Source organism: Poecilia reticulata, chromosome 17 (assembly GCF_904066995.2).
Source record: "Poecilia reticulata chromosome 17, P_reticulata-male-v2, whole genome shotgun sequence".
Classification (NCBI taxonomy): domain Eukaryota; kingdom Metazoa; phylum Chordata; class Actinopteri; order Cyprinodontiformes; family Poeciliidae; genus Poecilia; species Poecilia reticulata.
In genome coordinates this window covers 20,313,356-20,335,945 of record NC_088846.1, presented here as the reverse complement: position 1 = coordinate 20,335,945, position 22,590 = coordinate 20,313,356, and the positions used below count along the sequence as shown (strand labels likewise).

Sequence of the window (22,590 nt, the reverse complement as noted above, 5' to 3'; positions counted from 1 at the left end):
AATAATAATTATGAAACTTATTATGTTTATTCCTAGCAGCAGTTTTCAGCCTAGGGATTGCAAGGCTAAGATTGCAACAGATGTTTTTTTTTCTTTTCTTATTCTTCATAAGCAGCACAATATTTCTATATTATTGTGTTTTCATAAAATTATTATTATTATTTAGCCCCTAATCAAAATTTATGCACAGCACATATTTTATGGTCTGCAAACAGGTCTTCAGAGACTTCTTGTATTAAATTTGAATTACTTTGGATTATGTCCTTAAAAATACCAAAACATTTCTGACTTCAATTCTTCTGCGTCACAGTTGCACGTCACATACAGATTTCAACGTCACTCAACAACATCTTGTCAAAGTAAACGAAGATCTTCACCTTCTCTTTCTGCAGTGTCCAACAATGGAATTTAAGTCATTTGTTTATTGATTTTCAAGGAACAAATATGTGTTTAGGTGTCAGAACATTTTATTTAAACCTTTAACAAAGAGCATCGTTGTTGTCGTTACTTTCAACATTTTATTAAAATATTTAGATTTTTTTTTTTTATATCTGCTGATTTGTTTCAAAAGTCACTAAAAATATCTTCAGTTTCACACAAGACAAAATTTGAAATTAATTTCTAGATTCCAACTTTTTTTTAATGGAGTTGATCAAATTAGACATTTGTGATTACAGTTTCACTCCATTTCACACTGATTATCATAGAAAGTCTGACAAAGCAGCTATTATAACCCAAGAGCCTTGTGATAGTACAAATTATCACTATAATACTGAGAAAATTTAAAAAATCCTGAAAGAGCCACAAGCACCCATAAGAGGTCTTGTTAAAAAAAAAAAGTGGGACAGAGTAAACATGGAGACGGGACTACTTTGGTTAGATAAGTCCACAAGTTATTTATTTCTTGCCTACATGCAAAATATCAATGAAACAGAAGTCTAAAAATGCAAATGACTTTGAACACACCGGTCTTGCAGGCTCAGCATGTGGAAGGCAGTGTCATGCTGTGGGGATGCTTTTCTTTAGGGAAAGAGGTCGGAGCTGAATAGAGGGTGATGATGTAAGCAGACGGGGGTCCTGTCCTGTTTGGCGCCCTGGGCGAACCACCTTTCCGACGTGCGTTGAGGCAGCGGTGCATCTAAAGGCTGCAGGACAGTAGCTTTCGAAAACTAAAATTGGACACTCCTGGTTGAAATCAAAACAATAGCCTTATTAAAGTTCGATCAACAATCAATGTAAGATTGTTGTTTGACAAAAATGAAATACAAATTTCAGTCTGTAATGTCCACGTCACAGTTACGCACTCATAGGTTTCTCTAATCTTAAAAAGTTCAAAAAGGAAAAGTACAAGGCGCATAAACACTTCTAAAATATGTGCTATGTGTAACTCTAGACATAAAATGCTCTTTATTGTAACATATTACTGGTCTGGGTTCAGCATGGCCCGCAGAAAGGCAGCAAAGCAGCTCATCAGCACAGAGTGTTTGCACCTGGCAATTACAAAAGCTCCATGAAAGGGGGAACAGTTGTGTTTTTCCTGATCCAACCAATGACATGATCCTGTCTCTAGACAGATTAATAATATGCATACATCTGCATTCACTTTGAAGTGATGAATATTCTACCAATTACAAAAATATACTCCCACACACTCGTACAGGGATGTGTGTCCGCTCAGATACTCACAGGCATTACGGCGATAGTAAAGGTTCGCGTAGACTGTGGAGCATAATGAAAGACGAGTAATTAAAATAACTCCTTTTTAATCAAATGGATTACACTTTATTGGGGAATTAAATAAAACAATACAATGCTGTGCCGGGAAAGCAAAAAAAAACAAACAAAAACAATATTATCCAAAGTGTTAAAACTACATATAAAAACGCAGATAAAAGAGAATGACACAAGATTCATGGCATATATCTGACAGCGAGAAACAACTAATAACAACAGTAAGAGATTTGGAGAGAGGGGCCTCAGGGGAAGTGACAATAAGCTCAATCTATGACCATGATATTTACTCAAACGGTAACCGTAGTGGCATCTTGGATGTTGAGTACAACGCAACCACAGAATACAAAGCTCCGCTCTGCTGCAGGCGGACAGAACCTGGTCCGGGAATTTTGCTACTTGTCGGGAGTGCCGTGGATGTCGCCAGCGGATTCAGCAGAACTGGAAGACGAGAAGAAGATCCAGTGAGAAACATCACCGATTTTACCAACAACTGCTGTTAACAGCAGCATCTTGTTTTAATGTGCTTTAAGGAAGTCACTTGGAAATACAAGATTTTGGAAATACAAAATCTTGTATTTTGTATTTGAATAAATTTACAAAAAGTTAAACTTTGGTTATTCTCCAGGTTCTTAGTGGTAAGGTTCTGTGGTGTGTTTGCAGTTTTTCGTGATTCTTTAATTTGTCCTTGTTGTGGCCTGTCCACCTTTTTTGATAAATGCAACATGACAAGGTTTGTCAGATATTATGAAGTTGTTGTTGTTTTTAAGCTGACCTTATGAGTTTTTCCACAAATTTACATGATACTTTCTATACATCTGAACCTTTCACAGTGGGTCTTAATAGCTCTGCCTACAAATGGTAAAGAACTACTAGCTAATGTTTTTAAATATACTGTACTGTGTAGATATAATAAACAAGTGTTTCATGGAATAGTTGCATTAAATTTCCACAACAGAATGACACTAAAAACACCAGTAATATTTTTCTTCCTATTTTTCTTGTCATTAGGTTGAACAGTGGGATATTTTTTAGGTAGAATTTAAAACTGCTATTTCTTCAAATTTTGACGATTATGTTTTAAGACAATGAAAACCAAAATGTTGTATCTCAGAAAAGATTTTAAGAGGAAGGTGACAGAAACCAGATCAAACAATGAAGATGACCTGAAGGCCGCTGTGAAAGCAACAGCAGAGCCACAGGCTGATCACCTCCATTTCACGCTGCACTGATGCAGTAATTCATGCAACAGGAAACCCAACAAGGTTTTAGGTACAGAGAAATAAATATGTACGCCTGACATTCCTCCTTTTTTATTAAGCTTATGTGCTTTTCCAGTTTTCTGGTAAGTTGAATTTTAGTTTTCACTACGTGTAAGTTGTAAGAACTATTTTCTATGTGAAATGAATAGAAATGATATGCAAGTTTCACTTTCTAAAATAAATGACAAAAAATATTAAACTTTTTCATAATATTCACATTTTTTTTAGATTCACCTGTCGAAACAGAAAACACCACAAGATGTAAATCAAGCCAAATTATTTTGTGTGGACCGATCATAAAGATCCCTTAACCTACTGGAGAAATCCCCATGTTGTTCTGAGGTGAAAGTGTCTAAACTAAATGTGAGATTTCTTTCAGAATGACAAGAACGAATGAATGCAGTGCAAAAAACCAAACTGCACGAGTTCAAAAGCGTAATTTAGAGTCAGAGGGAGCCGCACATGCTAATTGCCTTCAAAGATTAGACCAGGAAAAACTAATCAATTTGCATACCTTCCATCTATTTCCACACTGCTGGCAGAAGACAAACGTGGTCATCGGTTCATCAGCACTTCGAGTTTGAACCTAGAAGTCATTCAAGAAAATTGACACAACTTACTACCAAATGTCGTACTTTTAAAATCCCCCTGATTATTCAGTCAGAGTAATAAATCAAACTATACAAGTAAACATACATAAATATACTTGCTAAAGTTTACAATACTGCAAATGGGTGCATTGTAACTGGAAATTTGAAATTAAATTTGCCTTGTGTTTCATCACAACATAAATAAAGGCCTTTTCAGAGTTCATCTCTACCTGTGTGTAGGTGCAGTTCTTCCCCTTGCATTTGCCACAGGTGAATAAATCAGTCTGAGTGCCGCCGGTGGTGGCCATCTGGTGGTCCCTGACAGCTTCTTTGGTCAAATTCTTCCTCATTTCCTTCAGCTCATCACTGGCCATTTCCTAAACAAAGACAGCAGAGAAAAACAAACAAACTTTTAAATATATGTTGTGATTTCTGGTCATTCTAATATTGGAATATTAAGAACACAGTTAGCACCGCCAACAGACGCCATACCTCTGCGGTCATCTTGGCCATCCGCTCCGGGGTTACACTCCCGCAGAGCACGGTCCTCCTTAAATTTGGATTTTTCATATCTTTTAAATTCGAGATCCGGCTCCGCACACGGTTCTTATATTTCATGTCTGTGTTCTTAAACTCTTGGAAGATATGTGGGAGCAGGTCAAGGAATTATATTTTGAAGAGGTGGAATTTTCTTTACCTCAGAACAAAACAAAACAAAAAGGCCAAACATAAAAACCGTTATTGACAATTGTTGAACTCTGTTTTCTTTTCTTAACAGAATAAATATGAAGTGATTCATCGAGTTTGTCACTGAAATGTGTGTCTAAAAAAAAAAGGTCATAACACTATTCCAAAATATAGACAAACACATAACGAATGAATCCCTGGAACTGAGCTTCAAATAAAGCTCAGTTCCACGGATTCATTGGAACTGACCTGTATTGACGCAGTAATTCATGCAACAGGAAACCCAACAAGGTTTTAGGTACAAAGAAATAAATATGCACGCATGATATTTCTGTAATGTAAAGGATATATTCTTCAATCTGTGCGCCGAGCTCCTCACAATCAGCACCGATAGCAATATGATCCTCTGAAAATGATCAAGCATAGTTAACATACATAAACCAGCAAAAAGTAACCAAACAACATGGGTTGGTGTGCAGTGTTGGCTTATACCTCCAGTCTGCAGAGCACTGGCCAGCATCTCTCTGCACTTGAGCCGGATGGAGTCGGAGGTGGTTGGGGCGCGAGGAGAGGTGGTGGTAAACGTGTTGGAAGCGACTTCAGAAGTTTCACTTTTGCTGCTGGAATTACTGCTGGAGCTGCTGCAGACGGTAGGAGGAAAGCTGGAAATCAACAGAGGCAACAAAGCACTGCGACAAAAATAAGAGAAAGTAAAAGGAAATAAAAACATTCAAAGAATGTTTCTCCTACCTCTCTTCCTTAGGCTCTGGGCTTCCCTGCGATGGAGAGACGACAGGTGTTGTTTGTTCTTTTCGCTTCTCATCTGGAGCTTTATCTCCACCTCCAGGCTCATCTGAAGAGTAAATTATCCAAGTTTGGAAAACATGAATCCCAAGTTTATTTGATTAAAAGATATAGAATTCATACTGTTGAACAAGGAGTTGACAGCTTCTAAATATAGAACCTGGAAATTCCACAAATCAATCTAAAAATATGATCTTGACTTAAATGTAGCAATGATAAATTAACATAGAAAACAAATGCATAAATCATGTCTTACATACTGAACAAGTGAGCTTAAACATGTATATCTATAAAGAATAAATGGAATTCAATCTTGTTTACAAGAGCATATCAATTTATTTGATCAATTTATGCTCTGATTCAAGCTCAGTGGAGACAATGATTGGTTTGAAGTGAGCTCTCTGAGAAGACTAGCCAATCAGATATTAAAGTCTTTTTAACATCCAAATGTAAAAAAAAAAACCCATGAACTAAAACAATCTTCATAACTGTTTTATTAATTATATAATAAAACAGATACTTTAAACTTTCAAGGTACCTTTAAACGTACCTACAAATTTTTACTGATCAATTTGACATCTAACTATGCAATTAATAAATTACTGACATGTTTAAATAATTCTGGATACATTTATTTGTGCCCTTCAACAATTAATTATAACCTGTATAAGTAACTAATTTATCCATGTCATGTTGGCACCTGTACTACACCAAGTTACTTCCTAATTTGCTGATTAATTTATTTTTCAGCAGTAAAAAAATTGTGAACCTCACAATTGTCATGTGTGGAGCTCATTGGTAATGATATCACACTGCTGGACATTCTCAATTTTTTGTTTTTTTTACAATCATTCTTATCATATCAGCAGAAAACATCAACAATAAAAATTACCCAAAAGCTTCTTCCAGGACTTGATCAAGGACTTGGCGAGAGATGTCACTTCCTCATCTGTGCTTTGCTTGCGGATCGCGTTAACAGACATTCCGATTCTGGTGGACTGTAGAAAAAAAAAAGAAAATCAGTAATCTAGACTAAAAACACTGCCTAAATATACAGAAACAGAAAATATGCATTAAAAACCTGGAGCAGCTCCAGAGTCATTGGTACACTTCGCAGTTCTTTCAAGAGATCCAATGCCCCGGCCTGCAGAGAAAAGGAGACAAGAGACGTTTCTAGTAAACTCCATTTGAGTAAAAGAGACACTAAACTATGGGCTATAAAAATTTGATTTCCTGAATTATCTGTGTCTATTTTAAGTCATTTTGAAACAAACGTTACTTTTAATCCTATATTGTGGCAACTGTTTCGACAAGGTGTGACTCTGTGTAGTTTGGCATAAAGCACTTGGAGATTAGTATGTTGTTTCATGTTAAGAACATTATAGCTCAAGTGTTAGTATGTCACAACAAAGATTTATGAAACTGACTCTTTTAGAGTAGGTTGATGTCTCATAACAGCTGGGTTTACTCAAAATAATTAGAAGTGTTTACCATTAGCAATTCCTACTTTAATACTGGTAAAAATGACTCAAAGTTGTATAACAAAAAATAAGATGATGCTTGAATAAACTTGATATTAAAGAGAGAAATTTAACGTGTGATTTTCTTAAACATAACAGGGTTAAATACATGATTGATTTTGAATGAGTTATTATTTTTTATTAAATGTTGTTTTTCTTATGGTTTTTAATGTGTGTGCATAATTATGTGCGAACGCTATGAATAAAAGTTATATTAATGTTCAATATATTTTAAATAAAAACTTCAACAGTGACATTAAAATAATACAAACAAATATCATTGAAAGAAATCACACTACAGCAACTGTACTGATGGCAGGGTAAAGTTTACATTTTATTTTCAAGTCCCCCTGACTGATACATTATTGTGTATTAAATTTTATATTAATCTCAATACAAAAATTCGTTTGTAAAGGTCCCTTCAGCTTAAAAGACAAAAGCTGGAGCTGCTCAACATAAAAGAATGTAAAAATCAAACAAATTGGGTCCAGTGAAGTTTAAAACATACAAAAAAAAAATACATAAACAAACTTTGGGATAGTGTGTTTTTAATAGCAAGGGACTGTTAATTGAATGCTGTTCTATTACCAACTAAAGCTGCAAAAACAAAACAAAGAACTAAAGTTTCCTCATCCTTAACTTTCGTTTCAGGGCCGATGCTTTTGATATTCCCTTTAAATTACAATTTGGGCTCAACCCGAGGATTCATTTTAAGAGTTAATAAACATTGTTCTCAGACTTCAGCGTAATCAGAGTAGTACATGTTTACATATTAATCTATAACTGAATTAACAGCTTGTTACAACTTTAGGAATGCTCATAACACACGGTAGTAATATTGCATGGATAGTTGTTTGGCGGCTACATATTGAGTGTCCAAGGCGAACTGGAGAAGCTAATTCACACCGTATCAAATGCATTAGGCTGCTAACTGCTAACTTTTTAGCAGCACAAATAAACAGACTGACAGCAAACAACAACTTGTTTTTGTCAGCAAACGGGTTAGTTCCAAACTTCATGAATATTAGCTGTGAGTCTTTATGCTGGAGATAGGTGTGAGCAAATTCGCGGAATAAATAACTAGTATTTGCATCAGAAATGTTCTTATTGGGTGAACTTGCTAGAAGCTAAATTAGCCGCTGCTGAGCTCCATCGTATCCCATTAGCGTCCATGCTAGCATGGTCGGCTAACAGCGTTCATCTCTCTGAGAACATCTCACCCCGTTTTTCTTCTGCGCCATTTTATCCATCTTTTTAGCGATTCTGATTATCTCCTCTTCCTCCTTCTTCCCCATCTCGATTTATCTGACAGAACGGGACAAAAAAGGCGCAAGCGAAAAAGAAAATACGGGACAAAAAGACCACGCCAGTGAGGAAAAAGCGGTAGCGGCGGAGGCGGCAGCGTCAACTTGGCGGACCGGGACCACACAGCGACTGCCCCCGTTGTGTAGCAGACCTGACTAGAAGATGCCCGCTTGTAAGTTCCAAAGTAGAGTTAATCGAGCCAGAACAGAAAAATGGATCTTGTCGCCGGTTACAATAATAATCACACTGAACCAGAAAACATATTTTATTATTATTTTTTTTTATCACATTGCTTTACTTTCCATTAAAACTTTAAAAAATGTGTTTCTTTCTACAACCAATAACAATTTCAGCATTTTTTTCATTAATGTACGGAATGCCTTCAGATGGCGCCAAAGCGTAACTTTTTGACACTTGATTAGTTGAGACACGACACAGTATGTTTATTTAAATCTTGCTCACTTTTAAAAAAGTATTATTTAACCAATTTCTCCTTATCAAAAACCAGCAACTATACACACAAACTAAATTAACCTATTGACACTGGAAACCCCCCCCCCCCCAAATATTTAGGAACATTTTGTGTAATGACCAAATGCATGCAGTAGTTGGACTTGAATCAGCTTGGTAAATGACCAAAGACTGTAAGGGGCCTTTAGTAGAATTTGATTTTGGTTCGTACTTTTAACTAACCACATAAGCCATAATTACACCAATGATATCCCTTAAATTGTCCAAGATTGTTTTTTCTTTTGTTTGTTTGTTTTCAATTTTCAGCTGTTTTGCATTTAAAACTCCTAAATTTAATGATAGAAAGGGAATTGTACAGTGATGTTTGTGCCATTAGTTTAAAATTAGTTTCAAATTGTTGTGATCAGAAATTAATTGAGGGATTTTTAACAAATAAACTTTGTAATGCCATTTAAAAGGATCACTCTTTCATATTTATTATGTTGTCGGTATTTTTCTCCCTTTAATGATTCTAATAATCCTCAGAATAAATAAAAGAAAAATCCAGTCAAATAGGTGATTCTGTAATTAGGAGTGGGAGAACCTTTCCAAGTCAACCAGGTTTGTAAAGCTACTGTTGCTAGTCAATTAAATCCTAATTTGATAACTGCTTATTAGTCATTCTCGTCATTAAAATTTGTTTGATCTAAAACTTTTAAGTGCGGTAAAAAAGTAAAATCACAACATGCATTTTTTTAGATCACACATTTTTTGTGCGCAAAAAGGCAAAAGTACAAACACATATAAGTGGTGGTTTAATTGTATACACATACTCTGATGTATATTGTGGCTTGTCTTGGCTATTAGCTTGGACCACTCTCACGAGCAGTTCCCACCTTTCAGTTCGCTGCACATGTTGGTGGGATTTACCAGCAGATTATGCTCAGTTAGGAATAGATGGGAATTGGCACGAGGCCTGTTACCTGAAAAACAGTGACACAGCGCTCAGTTGTTGATGCAAATAGGTCCATTCAATTCAAAGGCAAAGTCTAGAAATGCAAATCTGTATAATAAAAAAAAGTATATAACTTACTGTGGGGGGAGGGCACAGATTGTGTATTTTAGAATCTGAAAATATACATTATTTTCTCATCTTATATTTCAGTGTCAACATACTTCCATGATCACAGGTAATAACACAGATACATTGTTTGTCCTGAGGTCTGATTGTGGAATTGCCAGGTAAAACTACTGCTTAAAGACTTGATTCTGCCTCCTGCTGTCAGCAGGTGCGCAAAACCTTCAAACTAATCCCTATTAGGCCTAGACCTAACAAATCTGATTATGGTGGCCGCCTGCAAATTCAGACTAGTTCGAGACACCTGTGATATCTGTTGACAACAGTACTGCCATCATTTGACCCAGAAAATGTAATTAGTTTAAAGAACAATCACAGTTTTTCTCAATTTGGCTATCATGTTTTTTTCTTTACAAACATGTAAATTCTGTATTTACTTTCTTGTTGGCTTTGAGTACAAATAATAAATTATAAGGAAATTGTTTACAGGTAAAATTACAATTAGAAAGTGTTTTTTTTTTTACACAAAATTTGAAACTGATTTCTCAGACAACTATAAAAATGTGTTTAAATATTAATAATAACACGCTACGTTGTCCCAAACTTGCAAGAAATAAGTAGTTAATGTTTTGAAATTGAATATGAGTAAAAGGTGCTGTTTATATCCTTTTTCATTATATTTCATCCATATATATATTTCCTCAACCTTAGATGCTGATTAAGTGTTAGCAAAGATTAAGCAAATTGGCCATGATGTTACATGTCCCAAAATAGCCCTCCAACGCAGCTGAGAGGCTTTGATCAGCCGTGAGGAACACAACGGAGGCAGGTTTTGAATTGTTTTTGCCATTAAAAGACTAGAAGAAATGCACCTTTTGTGGTAAGGTTTGCTGATTACATCAGTTGATTTGTTAGTTTCCTCGCTGGAATTTATCTTGTTACTTTTAGATTGTAATCTGTCTTTAGGTTTGAGGCATGGAAGGCCTGTGTCCATGTTTGCTTAAAGCTAATGTTGGCAGTGTTCGGAGGAGATTTACTGGTTTGGAAGGAAATTAAGTTCCATACTAATATGCTGTACTGTACAAAATAATACATTATCTTTATATATATATGCATATAATGTTAGATATGTTTACTGTATTAATGCTGACTATCATTACACAGCTTCAGTCCAGAACTACACTATGTTTTTGTCCATGATAACATACAAAATTGATTGAAAGCATTATGGAGTTAGTAAGTTTAACATGCTTTGCTGAACATTATGCTAAGGGAACAGCCATGAAAAAAAAATCCTAATTTCCAGTAATAGACTTCAGTAATTTTCTTCATTTATATTGAGAATATATGACAAAATATCAGAAATTGAACCAACACAAGAAAGTAATAGTTGTTTTCTGTAAGGAATTTGAGTTTTGTTGTTCCTTTGTTTTTTGTTACTGTCAATTTGTCTTTGGTTATTCACTAATTAGCTCTTTTGCCATTATTCCCCTGTGTGCCCCCATTGTTCTTTTGTTAGGTGTTCTGTATTCAATAAGCAACAAAGCTAATGTTGCTAAAGCTAAAAGCTAATTAACATTAGCTTTTGTGCACATTTCAATCAGACACTTGAAAGTACATTACAAGACAAAAATAATCAAATAAATAATAATAATTGCTATACTAATTTGAAAGATACATAAAACATAAAAGCATTTTAAAACTCTTAAGGCATAACATTACCCTCTCTTAAAACTTAGCTTTGCAAAAAGCTAAGTTTTAACACAGGAAAGTTAGTTTTTAAGCTAAACTAAGTTTTAGAAAAACTTAGCTTTTAAGAAAGCTAGGTTTAGTAAATAAAAAATCTGTATTCTTCTTTTAAGAGGATGTCAAGACAGGGACCTAAAAACTAAAACACCTCATAAAGTTTATGAAATTCTGGAGGAACTGAGTTAGATTTCTGCACAATGAAAGCAGAGATTTAACATGGTGATGTTACTAGACATTCAGATCTTTAAATTACATGGATTACTCCCATTGATGGTTTTATATGTGATGAGAAGCATTTAAAAGTATGTCCTTACTTATGCTTAAGGGCATTGTATAGTCTTTTGAAGGTATGGAAAAGTAATGTTTTGAACTAACATTTTATAAGACATAGTTTAAGAAATGGCAAAAAATCTAATGTGCATGTGTGGGTTTTTTTGTGACATTTTGCATGTTTTGTTTTTGTTTGTTTTTTGTTTTTTTTTACAGTTTTTAACAGATGTCCAAAAAACTAAACAAAAAAAAAGAACAACTCCCAAAAATGTGTTTATTAAATGATTTAATTAATTTCTTTTGTAATATCGCTGTTATAAAATCTTTGTGATTCAAACACAAAGACCAGCTTTTAAAAGCTTAAACTCAACTCCGGTTTAATGTCAGTATAAGGAAAGATAAAAGCAGATTTCAACTTTATGTGCTGATGAAAATTAATAGGGAAACTACGAAGAGCCAAAAAACTAACATTTCTTCTCTTGTTTCTTTTTTTAAAGCCACTTTCTTCCAATATGAGCAACGCATCTATTCAGGACCCTCCAGCCCAGGAGATGTCCTCCAGCAGTGGGCAGATGTTGCCCTCTCGGCCTGTGCAGTCCGTCTCGGAGCCCTCCGCTTCTAAACGGGTATGCTTCTACAAAAGCGGTGACTATCAATTCAGTGGGCATCGGATGATAGTCACTGCCCGCACCTTTAAGACATTCGATGCTTTGCTGGACGCTCTTTCCAAAAAAGTGCCTCTGCCATTTGGAGTACGAACCATAACCACACCTCGAGGAACTCACTTTGTCAAAGCTTTGGAAGACTTACAGGATGGGGGAGCTTACGTGTGTTCGGATCAGAAACGGGTGAAGCCATTAAACCTGGAAGAGGTGAACCGCAGGCAGGTGCCTTGGAACGCGACAAGGCCCCTCAATGCAAGACGGCGTAAGAGGCAGGAGCTCAAGTTTCATCATTTTGGCAGAGGGACTGATCCAAGCAACAGGCCAGCGAAGGTCACTGAGAAAGTGGCGGTACGGACACCGAAGAAGCTCACAGTTATCAAAAACAGGGATCCTACAGTTAGACGAACCATTGTGTTGCAGAGAAGAACAGCACCAACTTTTGACGCTTTGCTGGATTACCTCTCCCAGATACTCCAGTTTCCAGTGCTGAAACTCTACTCTACAGATGGCAGACGGGTAAGTCGTTGGTTAAACTAGAAATGTAATTAAAGGATATGTGAAACAAGAAAAGTTATCTAAGCAGGTAGAAAAATTGACCCAGTTTGCTTTGCATTTAAACCTTTGAACCATTTGAAGATGCAAGTTCTTTTTTTTTTCTTTTTTTTAAAATTTACAGTTAAGCGGAGTGAGTCATTTGGGAGACTGGCACAAAGTCTTGTATTTGACCCCAGACCTTTAATGACACCAACTAGGACAATAATACTATCTGACATAGAATCATATACAACCAAAAATATAAAACAAAAAGTGGCAGAAAAACATTTAGCATGATTGTGTTCAAAAACAGTTTAGTGTAGGATGTGTTAGTTGCAGGAAATTTCACAGATATATTTTACACATAACTCTCCTGTCTCTGCTGTTGGTGATAAGATAATTGTTCTTTACATATTTATGAAGTTTTAGTTTTATTAGAAAAAATGACATAGAACTTCAGCGATCTTTGTAATTTCAAGAAGCATTGTCACAATAATGGCGCCTGAAGCACAACTAAAAATAGAAATTACAATAATTGGAACAAGTACTTGGTTTTATAAACACATCTCTCAAATGCTTTGTCTAGCGAAGAGGGCAATCGTTTTACAATCTGTAAATGCCAAAATAACAAAAAAGGCTTCAGGTTAGGACCAGAAAGAACTTTTGAGTTCATTTTAGAGAAGAAAAGAGAGATCTTGTCTTAAATAGAATCAAATATTTTATTCTATATTGTTTAAAGAACAACAGATTAGTTATAACTTGTTACACAGATGCTGTTTAGAGCTTTAGAAATAGCTTTTTTTCTTTACAATGGTACGTTTTCCAACAGTTAAACGATTCCGTGACTTTACAGTCGGCACCATGCTGAGAGCTGTTCTGCAACCTCTTTAGGCATTCCTAATCTGCTGTGATTCTTAATTCTTTATCTTTATCTAATGACACCTAGGACTATATTAGGCAGAGATTTCTTTGGGAAACACTATCAAGATAATCTTGAATGTGTCCATTTTCCCAATTTCTGTCACTTATCCAATAATTAAGTTCAATATGTTTTTGGAGACCATTTAATCTAATCTTACCAAGTTTCTGATACTTGAACTTTACGCCACCTGGTCTAAAAAGTCCAAAATGTTTGGCTGAAAAACCTGTGAAAAGTAATAACCATTTATTCTGAAAGAGAGTACATAGAATACATCTTTTTTTTTAAATATATGTTGTGTAATTAAAAAGGATTCCAAGAAGTACTTTAGAAGTGCTGTCTGAACATCCCCTCCTAGTGAGAAAATGCCTTAATCCGGAGTGTCCTTCAGTGACAAAGTAAAGATCAAGAGCACCACATGCAGATATCGGCACGTGTTCTGGTGAAGGTTTGACAGTGTGAATCAGTGTCTTACAGACTGTCAGCAAAATCTATACATTTAAAATAGTCTGAATGTTAAAGAAGCAAAGGTTTGTTGTCTAATTCATACAAGTACAAAGTAACAAATATACCTTTTTGAGTTCAAAAACTGACATTGATAATTCCTGTCGAGTTTAACTTGCCTCCAATGTCTTCCTCCAGGTTGATGGTCTTGCTGCACTTATCTTATGCTCTGGAATCATTGTGGCAGCTGGCAACGAGCCTTTCAGATTAGGAAACCAGCGTTTTCACAGAGCAGGCCAGGCGGCCCAGATTATGTATGTGGAACACGTGGAGCCATCAACATTAAACCTCAGAATGCGTAAGTGTTGACTACTATTATTAAAAAAATAAAAAATAATAATAAAAAAACTATTAAACATTTATAAGATAAGTAAATTATCTTCTAAAAACTCACCCATCTCTTTGCTCTGGCCTTTAGCACAGCTTGAGATGCTTATTTTTATTTTATCTTTTGTTCAGTGACATATATGTCCTGTCAAATTTTAGACTTTTCTTCCAATTGATTTTGGGATATTTTTAAATGTGTGGCACTTTGGTCTTGTGTTTGATAAATAAAGCTTAATTGGACTGGACTGTGGAAAATTCTTTTTAAAAGCGTTGCGCATGACAAAAACTAAATTCTTAAGGACGAATTATTACAGTTAACTCAGTTAAATGTATATAATAATATTCTTGCAGGAATGCATTCAAGAAAGTATATTTAGGCTAGTTTCTTATGACAATGGAATTGGAGAATTATGTCATGACACTAAGTGAAATATTGGCCCATATTCTTCTCTTTCATCCAGTTTGAGTTACTTTTTTCTATCTTCAGTCACAGGGCCAAAACATTTTAGTGTCACAATACAGTCTGCCCCTTTTTCTACATATGTACATTGACCCATTTGAGTTAAATGTAATTAAAAAAAACTGCAAATACTTTCCAAATTTATGTATTTGTATCTTAAAACTGAAGTCTCCCTTTGTGGAAAATGATACTTATTGTTTGATCTTTAAGACACTGATTGTGCTTGTTAGGTATAAATATTGTAAACCCTTCATCAGGTCACCAGAGACCTGATGAAGGGTTTCCAGAACCAGAACTAAACAAGGAGAGGAAGTATTTGGAGTGTATTCTCCTCAGGTGTTGAACCAACTCATTGAAAACCAGAGATCTGCAGAAACTGCAGAAAAGGACAGATTTTTTTTTGTTTTCTCAGCAGCTTTTAAATAAATGTAAAATTTTATTTCATCAGTTCATTTTTGCAATGTCTAAACTATGTTTGTTTTTTTAGATTATAGATTTTATTTCTTTATAAATGCTTCCTAAATATTGCTATTTTTATTTCTTAGTGTATTTGTATTTGTTTTCAATGTAATTTCCTTTTCCTTCATTCATTTTCCTATAAAGCCCCTCGGATTACCCTTTTTTAATAGGATGTATACCTAAGCTTACCTAGATGAATGCAACATAACATTTATCCAATAATAAATATTTTTTTCTTTTTTCCTCACATGCCGTTCACAAACTCCTGTATATCATTAATCAACTAACTCCAGAGAAAGATACATCTTTATCCAGTGGAAGAGGTTCAAGAAACTTCTCTGCGTCATCAGAGCGATTCATTGTCAACCAGATAAACAAGTCCCAGAAAAGCAGCTTGAATGACTACCTGCACCATCCCAGTGGACTGTCTGAAACAGAAGCCCATCAGCATCATGCAGCCATGGAGACATGCGGACCTGAGAGGGAAGATAACGAGCATATTGGCTACGTCGTCCCTCGTGATGACGACATTGAAAAGTCATTCCGCATAAACCAAGACGGCAGCATGACAGTGGAGATGAAAGTTCGTCTGACGATCAAGGAAGAGGAGATGCTTCACTGGACAACCACACTCAGCCGCTCCGGCCTTAACAAGAAGACAGCTTGTGCCTCCCTCTCTGGGTCAGACAACAGCTCACCTGACTCAAACAATGCTGTTGCCAAAGACTCCCCAGGAGTTGAAGAGGATGAAAGAAAAGAAGAAAACTACCATGACGGAGCTGCAAGGGGCGTTGCCTTTAATGAAGAACATATTTATAAAGGCTACAGCTCCACAACTTTGGGCAGAGCAAAAACACGATTAAAGAGGACTCCTACACCAGGCCCACAGCAGGTGAATGAGAGGGCTTCAGTAGAGAGTGTGAAAATGGTTACAGAGACAGGGTTTCAACAGAGCACCCTGGGACATTATTCGTATATGGAGAGAACTGCTGATGGCGAGACGACCGAGGGCTATTGCGTCGTCAGACACAGCAGCAGCAATAAGCCGGTTTCTAAAACTCGTAGGACGACGTCATCAGAAACGAGCAGCAAACGCTCCTCTGTCAAATCATCAGGCGTCGCTGAGGTCCTTCAGATACAGAATGATGGAATGGAGGTCACGGAGACCGTGATGCATATTTACGAGAGTCAAGGTTGCTACGACAACTATGTTGCAAATGAGGAGCTTAGCGCAGATGGCACTTCTTTGCATGGCTCCCCTCCAGTTGCAGAGAGCAAACCGTCCACTTCCTCTGGGCCTCGATCGTCTAGCAATGATTGTGATATAGATTGTAACTGGCAGCCGCCCACCACCGACTCACTAGAGAGGCGGAAAGAGGAGATCCTATCACTTTCATCAGAGGCAGCATCTCTAACACATCAGGCTACAAACAATCTATCCTCGGCAACTGAGAATGAGGATGCCGGCTTACAAAAGGTGGAAACAGTAAATAAACATAATGCTGCCAAAAGTACTAAGAAGAAAAAGATTGCTAGGCCGCTTTTCAATGAGAAGAGTTCAGTTTCAACAAACAGCTCAGATAAAAAACATCAAGAAAGCATAAAAGGCTCCTCAAAGCACAGTAAATATTCATCTACTGACAAACTGAGCAGCAATCCCAGTGTAGGAACAAAGAGCCTGAGTTCAATGGAGAGATCTAAAAGTTCACTGAAGAGTAAAGGAACAGAAAGTTCTCAGTCTAAGAAGTCAATCAAAGATGAAAAAGTGAAAAAAGATTCAGCCTTACTACTTAACCCTGGAAATACTAAACCGAGCGCGCAGCAGAAAAAAAGTCAAAACAAAATAGCATCAAACAATGGACACAATATTAACACTCCAACCGGAAGGCCTCAGATGAAAAAGAACATGTCAGATATTTTACAAGCCAAAAAGCCACTTTCACCCAGTCAAAAGACAATCAGCAGGCCAAAATCTATGACTGAATGTGGACTATCATTACCCAAACCACCTCAGGAACTGAGTGAGACTGGGTCTTTACCTTCCCTGAATCCTTCTCCTTCAGAAATTCACCAGTATGTTGAGAACTGGTTGGAAAATGCCAACCCAGACTCTGTGCCATATGCAGATGAGGTGATTACCGATGGAGCAGAAACTCGGGCAAAGGTCATTTTTAAGATAGGCGATGACTCCGAATCAGATGAAATCAATCAATGCCAGACTAGCTTAAGCGATGCCATGAAGAAATCCTCCTCCTGTTTATCAGTTCCTCTTTACCATGAGGGGCTGGCATCAGGTGCACAGCAGGGTGAACAGAGAGCCCAAGGGCTTTGTGTTTCAATGCCAAGTGTCAGGTGTGACCCAGAAAACAATGAGAATAAGCTCAGGTTGCACAAATCTGTTGAAGCCATTGGTACAAATGACAGTGAGATGTCTTCGTCTCACTTGTTGAGCCCAAAGGCAAAGCTAAAGCCAGTCCTTCGCCAGGTTTGTTCATCAATTCAGTGCATCAGAAGAACATCTGCCAGCAGCACTGCTCCCACTCTTCAAAATTCAAGCAGCCTTCCTAATTTCTCAACACAAGTTGCCTCAGTGTTCGGCTCCTCGTGTAAAGCCTTCCTCTCATTCTTGTCGGTGATGACGCTGAGAGACAATATTAAAGGCTCCCAACTTGGGGAAGGTAGCCAATCAAGAACCTCATCAGAGGCCATGCTTATGATGGAGTCCCTCCAGAAGATTTCTGCTATGGAAGATGAAGGAGAGCAGAGGGCAAGTCTTACCGACTTGCAAAGCAGAGCGTCTTCTCAGCTAAGAGAGCGCTGGAAGGATTTCCAGATTTTGAGGGAGAGACTTGAAAGTGAACCGCTTTCCCCCAGAGTTTCAGAGACTGAGTTTGCTCTGGATGTTGTCTCTGATGGCGGCGACGCATTCGAGGATCAGCAAATGGTCCTCGACGAGCTCATGGAGGAGCTAAACATGCCACAAGACCTCCGAGAAGAGATTGTTTCCACAATCCAACAAACCAAAAGTTTCTACCCTGCTGAGGAAAGTACTTTTGTTGAGACTGTTAGAAACCAGTCAGATTCAGAGGAAGATTTAGAGCGATTTGTCGGTGATTGTGAAGAGGAAACGAAAGATTCACCAGAGCCTAGAAGTACAACTGGGGACTTAACCGAGACCAATCAAGAAAATGACAATGAGGTGAATCCGGAGTTAGCCACAGAAAGTCTGATAATGTCAGAAAAAGACAAGGAATTAAAAAATGAAAAGCAAGAGGCGGCAAATGTCAATAATTTAGGAAATAATAAAAATGTAAATGCTGATGAAGAGAATGACAGGGAAGAATTGGAAAGGGAAGGGGAAATAGAGATGGAAGTGAAAGGAGAGATGCGGGGGGATTCGGAGGAAGAGAAGAAAAGTGAAAGGGAGTTTGTTCAAAAATTAGAGGAAGTAGAGGAAGCAATGACAGAGGATGAAGAGGTTACACAAAAGAGTCTAGAGGAGGAGGATGATGGTTTTGCAGTTGAGGAAACAGGAACTGCTGATACGGTTGAAGATACGGATGAGCGGGAGGGGGTGGGAGAGACAGAGGAGGAAGGAAACAATCAGGGTGGCCAGACTGAAGAGAATGAGGTACAAGATGATGATGAGGATGATGAAGTAGAGAGTATAATTAATGAGGAGGAAGTAGAGGAGGCAATGATGGAGGAAGAGGAATATGATGATGAGGAGGAGCAGGAAGAGGAGGAGGAGAGAGGAGGGGAAGAAGATGAAGAGGAAAGCAAAGACTCTCTCCCTGGGGAAGCAGAGGAGGAAGAGGAAGAGGAAACTGAGAGAAAAGGGGAAGTAATTGAGATGCTTGAACATGAAAACATGGATCCTGATATGATGTCAAAGGCATCTACTTGTACAGTTGAAGGCAAGATTGATGAGGAGGAAAGTGAGCAAATTGAGGAAGATGATGAGGCAAAAGAGGAGGATGAGAAAGGGCAGTTAACAGATGAGGTTACTGAAGAAAAAGGAGAAGAGGAAATTGAAAATGAAGAAAAAGAAAAAGGCGAACATCAAGAAGATGAGGAAAGTGAGAAAGAAACAAATGGAGAAAAGTGTGAGGAGGTTGAAGATGAGGGAAATAGTCTGGAGAATGCAGAAACTGATTTGGAGGAAGAAACACCAGAAGAGGAAGAAGCTATGTATGAGTCGGACAAGGAGCAAAATATGGCGGCTGGAAAAACTGTAGTTGAAGAAGAGAGGAATGTTAGTGAAGAAAGCGAACCAAATCAGAAATTAGAGCAGATGGAAGTAGTACAAAAAGGCGAGGCACAAGAAGGAGCTATTTTGGATGAGGTGGACAGTTTTCCCGATGATCAGGATTGTGAAACAATGCCGGAAGAAGCTTCGTGTGTGCAGCACAGTAATAGCTGTGAAGAAACAATTGACACTTTATCTAAATATTCCTCTGAAGGCCGGTGCGAGGACAAATGTACGGACACCATTCATGAGACAGATGAGGGAGGAGAAGAGAATAGAAGAAACAGTTTAACTCATCCAGTGGAGATTTCTCAGGAGCTACTGGACTTTGTGAATGATGCTCTCCAGTCTTACACGCTTATATTTACGTACGACACTCAGGGAAATATTAGAATTGTGCCTGATAATGCGAGAGTTGTGCAAACTAAGCAAAGTTTGATACCAAAACCGAGAAAGGATAGTTCTTATGGTCTAAAATGCCTACCAAGCCCCATCACGTCCGATTTATCAGATTACAGACCAGAGACGTCGGGCAGTGGAGGGTATGAAACTCAAGAGTCTGTAGATATTGTCTCAGAAAGTGGAGAAGAGCCTTTAGAGAAAGCAAACAGCACCGAGAGAAGCATGTTAGAACAAAGGCACTCCAGACAGTCACCTTCAAGTTGCTCATTAAAAAGTGGAAACAGGCCTCCTTCCAGTGATGAAGGCACTAAAGCTTCAAGGGAGGATCTCTCTTATTTCAGTGCTGCAAGCTCATTAAAAGCTGAAACCGAAGCTGAAACACAAAATCCACAAGACGCACCTTTAAGCTTTGACAAAGACTCAGCTGATGGGGTTTTGATTGATCGAGGGAGATGGCTTCTAAAAGAGAACCATCTCATAAGGAAATCCCCCCCTGTCTCTCTGGGAATGTACGGTAATGTGGACAGCACATCCACAGACACAGGCCAGGAAAACACAAGCGTCGATTCCCCGTCTTACACTAAAACCCAGCACAGCCCCCTTGCTGCCATATCCTCCTCCGAGCTTGAGGAGATGGCGAAGCCCCTGACTCCAAAGTGCACCTACTACAACATGCCACATGGAAGCGACTCTGACCCCTTTATGGAAGACGTCAGCGTCAGGAGTCAGAAACATGACGCAAGCAGCATAAAAGCAAGAGGCTTCAGGGTTTCGCCAATTGTTGACACTTCCAAAACTTGGGCTAACAGAAATGGCAGCCTGTCGTCATTTACTTCAGTCGAGTTTAAAATACCAGACAGAAAAGTTCACCCTGAGGTTGAGTCCTCTGCAGCAATGCAACCAAGAAGGACATCTACTGGTGAACAGGGTGCACTGCAAGCTCAAGACTCTTTTGACTCACTGCATTTGAGATGTGGGCAGTACTGCCCGATACTATAGAAGAAGGACACTTTACTTTGCAAAAACAACATTATCCCTATACTTTCATGGCAATTTTCTTTTGTGTTGCTGATAGAAAATGTTCTCTCCGCTAAATTGTAATCAACAGGAAAGTGCTAGATGTATTTGGTGATTGACAAGAGTTGTGCCTCTTATTTATCTTGGATTCTAGCCAAAAATTATTTTTATACATACACTAACTTCAGTGCTGTCTTCTGGGTGGTTGCTAATGAATGTATTCCGAAAATAAAAATGACCTATTTTTTACCACTTTGGTGCCTCACACAGTCGTTGCTGGATAATGCAAGCTCCACAGAGAAATGTCTCTGACAAATTTCCTGTATCTGTGCATTTTTTATATTTTTAAGAAATTAGCAAAACTAAGAGAAAAATTGTGATAGGAAGAAACTTCAACATTTTGTGCAGAACTTCCTTTAATGTAATATTTAGGGTTATCACTTATTATCCTTGTTCATACTCTGATTTCAAATTGCAGATATGTGAAAAATGATATATTTTGCTTTTTACTATGTCCTCAGATAGTTTTTTTTAATGCTAGCGGCTCCCAAAACACATACCAACTTAAAATTTCCTTCTGCTAGGTTATTGTGATGTCAAAAATGAGACAAAATCAAGACATGCTTCAACCTAGCCTTAACACAATTCTGTATTAAAAGTGTTTTTATGGGTCTGATGTAATATTACAGTCTTAAATTTAAAAAAAATTGTATCAGCTGCAAGTAGAAAATAATCTTAATTAATAGAAACAAAAGCTTGAAAACATCAGTCTGTGTGTAATTTATGTGTTTCAATTATTGGAATGAGTTTGTAAAATATATATAAAACACTTTTAAATAATATCATAACAGTTTGAATATAAATGTATGTCCAAAAAGGTTTGGAATGATTTATTATGGTCTCATTTTTGCACTTTACAAAAACCTAGCCTGCACTTAATAATGAGCCAGTTTAAACTAAGATGTAACACAATTTGCCGAACAGCAACATTTCTTCTTTGAAATCCTTGCAAAGTCATATTTATCACATGGTCACAATCTTGTATCCAAGTCTGTTTTTTTTACTACCTTATTCTCATTAATTATCCAAGAAATCTTCAATTAATTTCACTTTGATAACATTTAACTTTTTTGAAGCAAATGACTCTGTATAGCATGTGACACCGGCTTAGACTTGGGCTCTGCTTGTTCCTGGAATCAGATTACTCAAATCCTCCCAACTGTGGATGATTTGCATTCATCCTTTGATTAACACCATCAACAACCATTTTACATTTTCCGCATTTTTTTTGGCGGGGGGGAGGGGATTCAAACATTTTTAACTTTGACAAAGTTCAACCAAACAGCTTGTTCTTGTATTTTGGTTGCATAAACAATTTACTGGGTGTAATGAGTTTGATGATGAATCTCATGTGTTCTTGAATTTTGATGTTGGCACAGATGTCATAGAGCGGTTTATTCTCATCTTCCAGGCAGAATCAAGTCAATCTGGCTTTTTAAGAATTCATAGCAATGGAATCTGATTTTGGGCTTCACAGTGGCGCGGTTGGTAGCACTGTTGCCTTGCAGCAAGAAGGTTCTGGGTTCAATTCCCGGTCTTTCTGCATGG

At 37.4% G+C, this 22,590-nt stretch overlaps 2 protein-coding genes across 4 annotated transcripts; one reads left to right on the top strand and one right to left on the bottom strand.

Moving 5' to 3' along the window:
* Window positions 1-1,756: 1,756 nt before the first annotated feature.
* tcea1 (transcription elongation factor A (SII), 1) lies at window positions 1,757-8,051 on the bottom strand. Of its 3 annotated transcripts, none has more exons than XM_081598482.1 (10): window positions 7,815-8,051; window positions 6,156-6,218; window positions 5,967-6,072; window positions 5,021-5,123; window positions 4,763-4,932; window positions 4,620-4,676; window positions 4,076-4,230; window positions 3,814-3,960; window positions 3,508-3,579; window positions 1,757-2,172 (listed from the first exon to the last, which is right to left on the bottom strand). In XM_081598482.1, the coding sequence occupies exons 1-10, from the start codon at window positions 7,887-7,889 to the stop codon at window positions 2,164-2,166; spliced, it is 957 nt and encodes a 318-aa protein (XP_081454608.1). In that variant the 5' UTR covers window positions 7,890-8,051; the 3' UTR covers window positions 1,757-2,163. The 3 variants fall into 3 exon arrangements, with proteins under 3 accessions (XP_081454608.1, XP_008432719.1, XP_008432718.1); XM_008434497.3 differs by having other exon boundaries at window positions 4,763-4,908; window positions 7,815-8,050; XM_008434496.3 differs by having other exon boundaries at window positions 4,763-4,911; window positions 7,815-8,049.
* A 1,978-nt stretch (window positions 8,052-10,029) lies between these two features.
* LOC103479834 (uncharacterized) lies at window positions 10,030-21,235 on the top strand. Its single transcript, XM_008434498.2, has 4 exons — window positions 10,030-10,307; window positions 11,944-12,627; window positions 14,207-14,366; window positions 15,608-21,235. Exons 2-4 carry the CDS (start codon window positions 11,959-11,961, stop codon window positions 20,962-20,964), a joined length of 6,186 nt encoding a protein of 2,061 aa, XP_008432720.2. The 5' UTR covers window positions 10,030-10,307; window positions 11,944-11,958; the 3' UTR covers window positions 20,965-21,235.
* Window positions 21,236-22,590: the final 1,355 nt, after the last annotated feature.